The sequence below is a fragment of the Scleropages formosus genome, chromosome 19, assembly GCF_900964775.1.
Source record: "Scleropages formosus chromosome 19, fSclFor1.1, whole genome shotgun sequence".
Taxonomy (NCBI): Eukaryota; Metazoa; Chordata; class Actinopteri; order Osteoglossiformes; family Osteoglossidae; genus Scleropages; species Scleropages formosus.
The window spans coordinates 23,767,726-23,780,178 of record NC_041824.1 but is presented as its reverse complement, the minus strand read 5'-3'; the positions used below and the strand labels follow the sequence as shown (position 1 = coordinate 23,780,178).

General features: G+C 44.4%; 1 protein-coding gene across 6 annotated transcripts in view; it reads left to right on the top strand.

Annotated features, from left to right (window-relative positions):
• Window positions 1-12,453, top strand: part of LOC108932562 (potassium voltage-gated channel subfamily KQT member 2-like) — a 42,324-nt gene that overhangs the window by 6,774 nt on the left and 23,097 nt on the right. For all 6 annotated transcript variants that reach the window (XM_029246197.1, XM_029246198.1, XM_029246194.1 and 3 more), the window contains exons 2-7: window positions 5,477-5,567; window positions 5,910-6,036; window positions 6,477-6,652; window positions 10,000-10,125; window positions 11,212-11,322; window positions 11,590-11,685. In XM_029246197.1, the coding sequence (XP_029102030.1) occupies window positions 5,477-5,567; window positions 5,910-6,036; window positions 6,477-6,652; window positions 10,000-10,125; window positions 11,212-11,322; window positions 11,590-11,685 (727 nt within the window). The remainder of the gene's footprint in view (window positions 1-5,476; window positions 5,568-5,909; window positions 6,037-6,476; window positions 6,653-9,999; window positions 10,126-11,211; window positions 11,323-11,589; window positions 11,686-12,453) is intronic.

Below are 12,453 nucleotides of genomic sequence, written 5' to 3'. Positions count from 1 at the left end.
GGCTCATCTAGACAGCTCATTATTTTTACCATTCAAGATAAGTACCTTCACTGAAATTATCACAGCATAAGTACATTTACTCATTTAGTAGACACTTTTCTCCCAAGTGACACAGAATTGTTTGCCTATTTGGACAGCTGGATAATTTTACTGGAGCTATACAGGGTAAGCATCTTGCCTAAGGACACGACAGTACAAGGTGGGATCTGAACCTGCAACTTTTTTGATCCGAAGGAAGTGGCTCTAACCACTATTCTGCCTGCTTCCTAGTGGAAAGTTGGGCTTAAACTTGCAATCTTCAGATAAAGGGTTCATGTCTCTAACTGCCGTGTCACATTCTGTGCCCTAGGATGTGATTATCCATCCACCAATGTCAATAACCACTTGTCCAGAGCAGGGTCACAGCAGTCCTTAGCCTCTCAGGGAATAAGAGGGTGCCAGGTTGAGCAGGGCATACCCTGGATGGGACCTCAGTCCATGGTAGGGTAGCAGTAGATTTACAGGCACTCGGGGCAATTTAGTTACGGGTTCATGTGAAAGTCATCTTTGGATTGTAGGAGCTCTCTTTATCTGAAATTTCATAATAATGGCTCTTGGCTTTTGATAGCCAATTTTCTGTTTACAGAACAACAAATCAGTATAATGAAATTTATCAGAAGCTGTCCAAACAAACTGAAAGCTGTGTGAGGGAAGCTGAAGTGCAGTAATGTGCTTTGACGTGTGCGTCCAGATCCGTCCCTCTGTTGGTGTTTTAGGAATATGGGAGCGTTGCTTCAAGAGAGCGGGGCGTTATGAGAAAGAAGGGTATGAAATCCCACAGAAGTGTCTGTTGCCCATATCAGGTTTGTTACTGAATGGGATGGTTGCGGAGACAGCAGAGCAGTTGGCAGGAACAGTTTAGCCAATGGTCTTTTGGGTATGCATGTACATTTCAGCAGTAGTGCACAGTTTTAAAAAGTTGTTCACAATAACTGCAACATGCTCAGTGGATTCCTGTTTGGTTATTGCTCATCCTGCAGAGAACTGATCAGTTAAAAAGAAACCTCTAGAAAATTTTCCTGGGTTTTCTGAGCACTATCTGGAAGCAGGACAGAAAAGGCTACAGGTGTAATGCACCTTTGTTTTCTGAGATGTACCTTGCTTTGGGGAAAGTGTCTGCTAAATAAACTAAATGCAAATGTGTTTTAGATTGTGCTGAAATTATGGTTGACAGTTTTATAGTGATATTTGGGAAAAATTGGTTTTGAGATTTTGGATTCACTGGGAAAGCATAATTTCTCCCATTGGGGAAAAAAAAAAAAAGAGAAAGGTTTTCAGTATCCAAGATGTTGATATCTGCACTCTTTTCAGGAACAGATTAATTTCTTAAATTGAAGGATGGCCATATTTACAGTTTATGCTGGAATCTGGTGGTGTTAACCCTTTGGAAGATCAATATCTGAGCTACAGAGCACCCTCAAGACTCTCACGATGACTTGCCGTACATGTAAGAACGCGTTAAATATTCGCAGTTTGTTTACACTTACGTTTCACGTGAGGATGCAGAATAAAAACAGTCGGCCGCAATGAAGCCATCAAAACGGCTGTGCGCTGCGACCCTTTTCCGCAGCCACGGCTTGTGCCCTGCCTGCGTGTGATTGAACTGGAACGGGCAGCAGTGCAAGTACAGAGCTGCTGAGGAATGATGGATGAGTCTGCCAGGGAAGGAACTAATCGCAGTGAGACGTCACCAGGGAAAAGGCGGCCCCTGTACCGTCAGAACCGTGTGTGTGTATGTGTGTGTGTCTAAAGGGCACCAGGCCTCTTTCAGGTTCCCCGTTCAGACCTCGGCTGTAACTTTTGGCCCAAACGTCAGAGAGAGGTGAAGGGTCAGATGGCGATGGATAACACCCACGTCTATAGCACCGAGCGACAGCTGCAGAGTGGTGCTCCTCTTCAGAGCTGCGTCCTTCCGTGTTCCCCGCGGGGCCCAGTGGATGACAACGTGTGTAAACCGCGAACGCTCACCAGACCGCCACTGCAAACTGCATTTTGCAATGAGCCAATCCATTTGGGCTCTTTAATAATTTTTTTCCCACAAATGCATTTTTCCAGTAACAGGCCATGTTTATCAATAATTGATGATATTTAATTTGCTAAATTACCAGTGCTCTAATGAGTCGTACAGGAAGAAAAACATTTGGGTGAGTAAATAAAGTACTTAACCTGAATCGGCCAGAGTTGTTGCGCCGGGGGAAACGGTGCAGGGTGGAGCAGTAGAGATGCGCAGTAAAGCATGTGATTTTAGCTGCATTTGGCTGTCACTTCCTATGTCCCCAGGTTGCTTGTGTGTGAAAGGCTGCCAGGGACCATATGAGCCATATGGTGGAGCAGAGTGTTGCAGCAGGGATGCTTGTTACAGCACCGCGACCTTAACACCTTCGCCCCTCGCAGTCCAGCACTAGGAAGCGTTCAGGATTCCGCTCGTCAGAAGCTCTGTGTCAAAACAGAGAATCAATTTGCTGTATCATATGTGAGAAGGAAGGAAATTCATGCGAACAGTGTTTATGGGGCACAGAAAGACCATCTGGAAGTTAACTAGTACTGAGTGTAAATGCTAATTTTTTGTCTGAGCTTAGGTAACGCCAGCTTTGTGTACTAGCGTAAGGACGTAAACGGTTGAAGGAATACCTTAGTAATATACTTTGAGAGTATATTTAATTATCGGTATGCTTTTCAGAGTTCCTCATGGGAGCAGATGAGATCTGTCTGCACAGAGGTCATACCTGCAAAGGGCTTTTTCCTCTCTGAAACATGGAAGTGAAACGGTAGAGTAGTCGTGAAACAAAATTAGTTTTTCCCACATTTTCCAGCGTTTAATGTGATATTAATGTCTGTTCTGTGTTTTCTTGGTTCGCGGAGTAAATGCCCCAGGAGACCGTGCCGCCTTTAAAAGGCCGGTGCATTACCTCATTTCTTTATTATTAAAACCAACACCGTTCCTTGCATGCGGTGGCAAACCCTGGGGAATTGCTTGAAAGGATTTCTTTCCCCAGCCATTTGCAGTGGCCCCGTTTCCCTTCGCCGCTCTTCATTTTGGGTCTGTGGGCGGCGCGCACTCCTTGGTTTGCTGGCTCGTGTGTCTGCGAACATAGAGTGGCTTGGTCCCCATCTGCGGCCAGGGCGAGCTCCACAGTACCGCGACCACTAACATCGCTAATGGCAACAGCAATCGTTAACATAGTTAATGTGGCGTCATAAAACAGTGCGTTGACTCTTATAGTTCATCCATGAACTTGTTCTCCAGTGATTGATTATTTATTCCTTGACACGGAAATGATTTTGATATCTGCGATGCGTCAGTACTCATTGCGATTAAGGAGAGACACTTTGTGTTCCTTGTAATTCTTTCCTCATTTTTGATCGAAGATTCATTTTTACATTTACTTATTTAGCACTTTTCTCCAAAGCGACTTCCAACGAACTATGTAGTATTATCAGCCCACACACCTTATTCACCATGGTGACTTACACTGCTATATACACTACTTACAGTGGGTCACTCATCCATACATCAGTGGAACACACTCTCTCTTACTCAACCAGCATGTCTTTGGAGTGTGGGAGGAAACCAGAGCATCTGGAGAAGATCCACACAGACATGGGGAGATCATGCAGACTCTACACAGACTGAGGAGGGATCGAATCCACATCCTCTCACACCACCCAGGCGCTGTGAGACAGCGGTGCTACTCACTGTGCCATCATGCTGCCCCCCCAAAAGTGCATTTTTACAAAGCATTTCCCTTATCTTTCATACATTTTTAATCTGCAGCTGTAATATTTTTTTTATAATAAACCCAGAGTGCCTTACACAGGGCGCAACACATTTATTTTTGATGTTCGTCTCCTTGTTACTTTTTGTTGCAGCGTGAGTGTGGCTCTTCCCAGCACCACATCTTGCTCACGTGTATGGTCTTTGCTGTCTCTCTAACAGCGCGCGATAGTGAACCTGAGCTCAGAGTCTCTGTCCTCTGTGCCTCTTTAGATTTTACTTTCCACCTTATGACTGAAAGACATTTTCCTCATCTGTTTGTTGTTTTCCTTGCCACACCTTCACATTTGAGCAGTGTTTCTGTGTCCTAGATGGGTGAGTGGGTGGATAAAGGGATATATGCATAGGTGGATGGATGGATGGATGGATAGATGCATGGCACCACTGACGGCCGTAGTTCAGCCGTACTGCGAAGCTTGATCTGCAGAGGATTCTGGGAAGGGCCTTTCACTGAGTTTGTTACCTTCAGCTCATAATGAAATGTACCACAACGTCCACTGACGGTTGGCATCGTTTATAAATATTCATGATGACTTGAATGGCAAAATTTTACTGTTACACTCACAAATCATTGTGAGCTAAAGTTACCTTGTTAGGAGGGGGTACTCTTTGCAGTATACCCTAGTAATCCCCCCTCTTTTCTAAAGAGGCTTTTTTTAAAGCTTCCTTTCAGTTGTTTTGTTTGCCTTGTTCTGTCTTCTTGTGACAGGTCCAGTCCCTCTGCCGTTGCTGGGAGACGCGGTGCTTGAACCTGTGCTCTTCATGCAAACCCCATATTATCTTCGAGCCCTTTGCTCCTGACACTGAGGGCAGTTGGTTCTCTTGTTTGGCTGGAGGCAGTAGCAGCGAGCCATCTCCCTCCACCCCCCCACCACAGGGAGCACCACCTGCTCCTCTGCCTCCCCCCTGGGGCCAGCGTGTGTGTGTCGTTGTGTGAGGACACAGCTGCGATAGGTGGGCCACACTGCCCCCAAGCTGGTGGATCTCTCGCGGGGGTCTCATCACACAGCCCACACACCATGCAGCGCCTCGCGCCTTCTGCCGCACGCCGTGCTCACATGGCGAGGCTTTGTCCTCGACCATCAGCCAAGATGATGGGTGCGTTTATTGCCGTCTCTAGGGACGGCGGTGTCCTCTACCAGCTCGGAGGCCTTGTGGCAGAAGCCGTAAATAACATAATCGTGCAGCACAGGAGGAGCACCTGACGATGCCAGCTGCGAGACGATTTCAGGCGCGTCGACTGATGTCGCTTCGCCATCGCAGACGTAACGCTCTCTCGAATGTGTGTTCGAGGGTTTTTTGGTCATTGCTCCAAGCGCTTATACATTTGTATGATCTGTAAACGATGATGTTGTCAACGCTGAACCCGTCTGTGTAGCGCTCATCAAATATCTGCAAGTGTTTCTGCAAACGTGTTTCCTACAAGGGACTTGACAAATGGCTATGAATTTTTTATGAAGTCTTGAAGGAAAAAGCAGACATGCGCCTCGCGTAGTTTTCTGCCGAGGGGAAATGAAAGATTTGATGACAGCAGTTTCACTCGAAATAAAGATGCTTACAAAGAATCTCCAGACTGAAAAAGTCATTAGTGAGGACTGCGTTACGGAGACGGGTTGTCCGTTTTCTGACACGTACTGTGTTTCACTGTGTGCTCCGTTCCAGCTTTCTCCTAGTGTTTTCCTGCCTCGTCCTCTCTGTCTTCTCGACGATAAAGGACTATGAGAAAAGTTCCGAAGATGCCTTGTACATCCTGGTACGTACAACACACACATACTACATGGCTCACTTAAAAACTTTGTGTGTTTCAAGTCGACCTCCAACAAAATGAGTTTCCTTTTCTGTCCAGTTGTTTCTTCCATCGTTCCTTCGTCTCAGTAACACGACACAAGCATGGTAACGTTCACATCAGCATACGTGCTTCTGTTATTCTATGTGCAGTTTTGTGTTTGTATTTTTAATTTTATTCATAGCTGTGCGCTATTGTAATACCAGGAGACCATTTGCGGTGGAATTGTTTATTCCACATTTTTATGCATACACTGACACATAATGCACCTCGAGCGATGAGCTGTTCTTGAACCCATGCTGCACGCAGGAAATCGTGACCATCGTGGTGTTTGGAGTGGAGTACATTGTGAGGATCTGGGCGGCGGGATGTTGCTGTCGTTACAGAGGATGGAGGGGGCGGCTCAAGTTTGCCCGAAAACCCTTCTGTGTTATCGGTGAGCGTGAAACCTTATGAACCTGGTGCCACAAAACATGTGTGTACGCTTGGGCAGCTGGTACCTTGCATTTGATTTACCCAGGTTTAAATCCCACTTCCTCCTGTAGTACCTTTGAGCATTGTACTTACCCTCAATTGATGTAGTAAAAGTTACTTAGCTGTGTAAGTAGGTAAATCAATGTAAGTTGCTTTAGAAAAGTACTAGCTAAATAAATAAATGTAAATACATTGGACCTTGTTGTTGTGAAATCTATTTCTCCGTGTTTTTCCTGACTGTATTGAAAAGCTGGCATCACAAATAGTGTTGTCAGCAAGATGAATAATCGAAATGTTTGGTTCTTACAGTATAAAGTGTTAAAGAAGCTCGTGGCACTGCCCAGTATTTCCTGGGGATTTTCCATGTGTCTCCATAACTGAATCTCTCTTGTTCCTCTCCAGACATCATGGTGTTGATTGCTTCCATCTCGGTGCTAGCAGCAGGGACCCAGGGCAACGTCTTTGCTACCTCTGCCATCCGCAGCTTACGGTTTCTACAGATCCTACGGATGATCCGGATGGACCGCCGGGGAGGCACCTGGAAGCTCCTGGGATCGGTGGTCTACGCACACAGCAAGGTGACGGACGCTCAGGCCGGGCATTCACTACGTCCCTGTGAGCTTTGATGCCGACGTCTGCTTCGTGATCATAGGGTGCTGATGGCACTCAGTCTGTGCATGGGCTCATTGCAGTTACAACACAGTGAATGCACACTCTTCTTTTTTCCTGAGCTCCAGCGTTTGCAGGGCCTTTGTACAGTTGCGACAGCGTAGCAGGAGAAAACGAACCTCTCTCTGCTTCTTGAAATCTGTCACCTGAAACTAATTACGCTCTGTTATCACAGTTACGTCTTAATTATAGACAATCTGTTTCTCAGACGCCACTCTTTCTCTGATGAAACAACTTGTCCGCATGTTGATGAATGGCAGACTGTGTGAGGACATGGTTTGTTGTTCTGTTGCCAAAATGCTTTGTTTTGCCCGACCTAAAATAGAGGGTTTTTAAAAGTTGAGACTGTATTCACATATCCCAGGAGAATATCGGTGAATCGGTGCGTGCTGTAGGGGTTGATCATGACATGGTCCATAACCTCCCAAAGGGTTCATTGCAGAATATACCTCCTTCCTACATTATGCTCTAAGCTGCTTTGGAGAACAGCATCAGCAATCAACATCTGTCTATTTTCGTTAACCACTTGTCCTGGTAAGGGTGGTGGGGGTCCAGAGCCTATCCCACAAGTAAGGCAGAAAAGGGGAGTACACCTTGTACACTCAGTCATTCACACATTATAGGCAAATTAGAACCATCACTTCACCCAACTGGATGTCTTTGGACTGTGGTAGGAAACCAGAGTAACTGGAGGAAACAAAGACAGAATGTGCAAACTCCACACAGATTGAGCTAGATTCGAACTTCATCCCAAACAGCTTGTGTTCTGTGCAGCGGCAGCAATACCCACTGTGTCAGTATGCCAACCTAAATGCTCTAACATGTTGGGTGTTTTTTCTTTCTTTTTTTTTTAAAAAAAAATATTCATAAATTTTTCATAACTGCTTGTCCAGTGCATGATTGCCGCAGTCCTGAGCTTATCCTGTAAGTATAGGGTACAAGGGAGGGTAGACTTTGGGCAGGTTGCCAGCCCATCCGAGAGATGATGTCATCATATTATATTGTATATATTTTATGTAAGAGTTATTAAAACATCTAATACAGTTTATTCTCCTACATCGCGGCTTCGATTTTTCGTGGGTCGGCAACAAACAATTAAATGGGAATTTATTTTAAAGAGCTTTGTGGCCTTGTGTGGGAAACTGCGTAGCACTGCAGATGACGCGCATAGTAGATGAAAAGTAAAAGTAAAAAAAGTTTGTCAAAAATGCAGAAAATGTAATATTAATTTAATTTAGTGGTTAATACCATAAATATATATAAATTTTTAAATTTTGTAAAGTCGGGCGTTGCGGAAAGAAACTGGATATCCGCGCTTTGGAACACCAGAGGGTCTCACTGATGTGTCCAACATCTCCTCCTGTATAGTAATCTTGTGTCCCATGTTTATCTCACAAACTTTGCATTTCATACATTATGTAATCATGGGTCCAAAACATAAAGCTCCTAGTGTTTCAGAAACTGATTCCAAAAATTTAACAGAAGACGCGGAGTTTTGACCAGTGCAGGTGAGTTTATTCGAAGTTGGTGGACAAGGCTGGATTTGTAGTCGGGGACTGAAGAAGGGTCAGGCAATCAGGAATCAGTGTGTGGGAGAGGATCCAGAGACGTAGTCAAACGACAAGGTGAGGGGGGTCAGGGACCAGGAGACGTGGGGCAAAGGGAAGTTGGACATCTAATGCAGAAGGCGCAAAGGAGACGGTTGTCTCAAACGAGATTCCACAGGGACACGGTGGTAGACCAGCTCCGTTTATACCTGATCTGGTCGATTAGGATCAGGTGCCTGGGGCGTAGTGCTGAGTGCGACACCCAGCTGGAGGTGCTCGCTTTGCTCGCCTAGTGGGGGCTGAAAATTTTATGCAGTTTTCCCCCATCACGGGAGGGCTAAGCTCCTAACCCCCCACGATGTGGGAGGATCAACTGTAATTCAGGATTATATGCATTTATGTTATATACAGGGGGGTGCGGTAGGACAGCAGGTTTGGCCTGTGCCTGCTCTCTGGTGGGTCTGGGGTTCGAGTCCCGCTTGGGGTGCCTTGCGATGGACTGGCGTCCTGTCCTGGGTGTGTCCCCTCCCCTCTAGCCTTACACCCTGTGTTGCTGGGTTAGGCTCAGGTTCACTGCGACCCTGGTCGGGACAAGCGGTTTCTCTGTGTGTGTGTGTGTGTGTGTGTGTGTGTGTGTGTGTGTGTGTGTGTGTTATATACAGAAAATGACATTCGAGTAAGCAAACTTACTAATAGACTGTAGTAAGTGTTCTTATCGTAATAGAGCAGTTCCAGAGACCCATTTAACTTCCTGATGTTCGTTATTTTTAGTACCTGAAGTAGCAGCGTCAGCTCCATGTGACCTGCAGCACTGCTTCTTTTCCTCAGAGGTCAACATTAAATAGGACCATGGGTGCGGCTCGTGTTCACTACGCTGGCCTACCTCGACCAGCACTCTGAGTCCTGGGCCATTATTATACCTTGACTTTTGCAGCAGTTAATGAAACGGGCTTAGGAGTTCTCGCTGTTCTCAAAAATCCAGGGCAGCTTCACCATCATTAATATTGTGCAGGAGAGCCGTCAGACATCGTTAGCGTTGTGCAAACACTGCAAGACCAGATGGCCATCAAAGCGTGAAGTGGGGGTGTATAGTGACACCAAAAACCCCCAGGAATCGAATATCCCAGATTGGAGCGGCACGCTTGTTTTCGCAGAAAGGAAGTAAATTGTGTTGAGGGCTGCAAAAAGTTTGTAAGATGATCAGCGCAGCGTTCTGATGTTGCAGTGTTTCACCACCAAGCACAACGGGCTATTAGACGTAGTAGCTTCAGAAGAAGATGATGAAGACGATTGAACGAGAGGACTGTGACAGTGATTGTCGCGTGTCGCCCAAACTTCCAGACCTTCTGGGATGTGCTAGGCGTAGTATTCATGATGACAGCGTGTCGGCCAGCTCCCAGTTTCATTGTGGGCTTTCTTTATGATTTAACTCGCATTAAATTTTCTTCATCACTTAATGTTGTAGACTGTAGCCAAGAATGCAGTTTCACACTGGTTGGTAAATGAACATGATCACTTTCCCAGTTCTTGTGCTTCCACAGATATACCAAACAACAACTGGTGTCTGTCGGCAAACTTTAGCAGTAGATACCTGACTTTTTCTGCATTTTCTAAAATACTGTGATCAAAAAACGTAATTTATTTCGGTATCTGAAGTTTCACAAATGCATAAACTCTATTGATAAGCTCCACCTTTCCCATCCACACAGGAGCTCATCACTGCCTGGTACATTGGCTTTCTGTGCCTCATCCTGGCTTCTTTCCTTGTTTATTTGGCTGAGAAAGGGGACAACAAGGAGTTTGAAACCTATGCAGATGCGCTGTGGTGGGGTCTGGTAAGTGCTTGTTTACAGCCACTGCAATCACTGCCCATCCAATGACTTCAGCCTCTCTTATTTATTATTTCGTAGTTGCACACTAATAGCATCTAAAGCAGTGAGCTTGATTTGACTGGGGCAAATAGTCAAACTCATACCATACTGTTTATAAAACTGCATAGCTCTATGAAGCAAGTCTCTCTTTTGTGATTTCAGTTTTCCCGCATACGCGGTGATGTTACAAAGTACGCGAATGCTGAATATAGTTTTATAAATGTAACATTTCGAACTGTGAAATCCTTGTTTCATCCCAAGCAGCCCAAAAGTGCATATACAGTATGTCCAGAAATTCTGGGCTGTTTAAAGTAGGTGATAGACATAAGTGAAGAGACTCTTACTTATGTAAGAGTTGATTAAAAATTTAGAAGAGATACTACCCTAGAGTAGCCTGTGACACAGAGAGCCTGTAGCTCCCTCCTGTATTAGGGTTAGAAATCGGGCAGCTGGTAGCAGCTCCGAAAGTATGCTCTCTTTGGACTCAATGTTGCAGGTCTGAATGCCACCTCCAGCTGTAGTATCCTTGGGCAAAAGAACTTATCTTAACTTGCCCCAGTAAAATAACCCAGCTGTATAAATGGGTAAATAATTTTAAGAAGCTTAACACTTTGAAAAGCATCAGATTAATGAAAATGTACTGAGTTTAGTTAACGTATACTGCAGACCCAGAAGTGCTCAGGGTGCCTATAAATCCTTTCTAAAACAATTCGGTTCATCCATCAATTTTCTTTAAAACCTCCCCATGCACTGCAGGAATGATGTAATTGCCACCCCCCCCCCCAACCTGGTTTTAATTACATTTAATTTCATTGACTTGGATAATGTACACAGACATTGGAATTAATTTTTTTGTTCCAATTGCCTTGATTCTGTTGTCTTCTATTACTCGCACGAATGCTGTTAGATTCTGTTATCCTTTTAGAAAAGGATGTTTGATTAACGTACAGTCGCGGTTACAGAAGCTCTTTGAGGCTTCATATACTTTCAAGTAACATTTCTGTATGCATATGTAGGAAATTAACAAAGCTGTGCTCTTTCCTGTTTCAGATCACATTGACTACAATTGGTTATGGTGATAAATACCCAGTAACGTGGAACGGACGGCTGCTTGCTGCAACTTTCACCTTGATTGGAGTGTCTTTCTTTGCACTTCCTGCAGTGAGTTCACAGAGATTGAGTGGTGTGTAAAGGATGTAAAATAGTTTGTCACAGCTGTTAATGTTAACAGCATAAATTTAATATTATGTTTAAATAAATGTTCATTATCTGTACGTTACATTATATAATGCATAAGATTCATACTTTAAATAAGATGTATATCAAGTGTCAGGTACATTTTAAGTTGGGAATCTTTAGGTGCATTACAGTAAGAAGTGTTTTGATCATCAGTGACATATTTTGAACAGTGGTTCCTTTCTGTCAAAGGGTATATTGGGCTCTGGGTTTGCCCTGAAAGTTCAGGAGCAGCACAGACAGAAACATTTTGAGAAGCGACGCAATCCTGCAGCAGGACTCATACAGGTAAGACACAAACTCTTCACATACCCACCCAAGTGATGCAGAAATACACACACTGAGTGCAGACACAGCTGAGACCCAAATTCCACTAAAGGTGAGCTAAGGTTGAGTGCTATCTGGTCAAATTTGACTCCTGGATTCCGTTTGCATGCTTTTCACAGTAAGCAAGGGTACAGACATGTTCTAATCTTACTTCCTTCTAGAATGGAGAGACAGGGAGAAAACGCAATCTGTACACCATAAGCCGCATTTCATCCTGCACCTGAATTGGCAGCCTGGGTGCTGTGGGCCTCCAGGGTTACAGCTGTGTCGCTGTGCTTGAAGAAAAGATCTTCAGGCTGACTTTGTTTTTATTTATTGTCACTTAGATGGAGTTCAAGCCACATTTTACATGTCATTCATACAGCAATCAGATAATTCCAATGCTTTCACAAACTTCTTCCCACAACTGAAATTTATGCAATGCTACTGTTACTACTGTGACACTACAGTTATTAATACTACTATTACTAATTATAATAATAGTCAGCTGTGTTTATAGTATAAACCCAAGCAGTCTTCTAGGGTACAATTCAGAGCTATTAAAATATTATCTGATAGCGACACAATACCCTCTCTCACTCAAAACTTCTGAATCACTCTCAACGTTCTGGAAGTGTCTCGGGACACATCTCTTTTGGACCCCCTTCTCTCCTGATTTCCTATCTACTCTATAATCTGTTTACATTTATCTAATGTTAATTTTAAAAAAAGTGTGCTGTGTGTAATGTA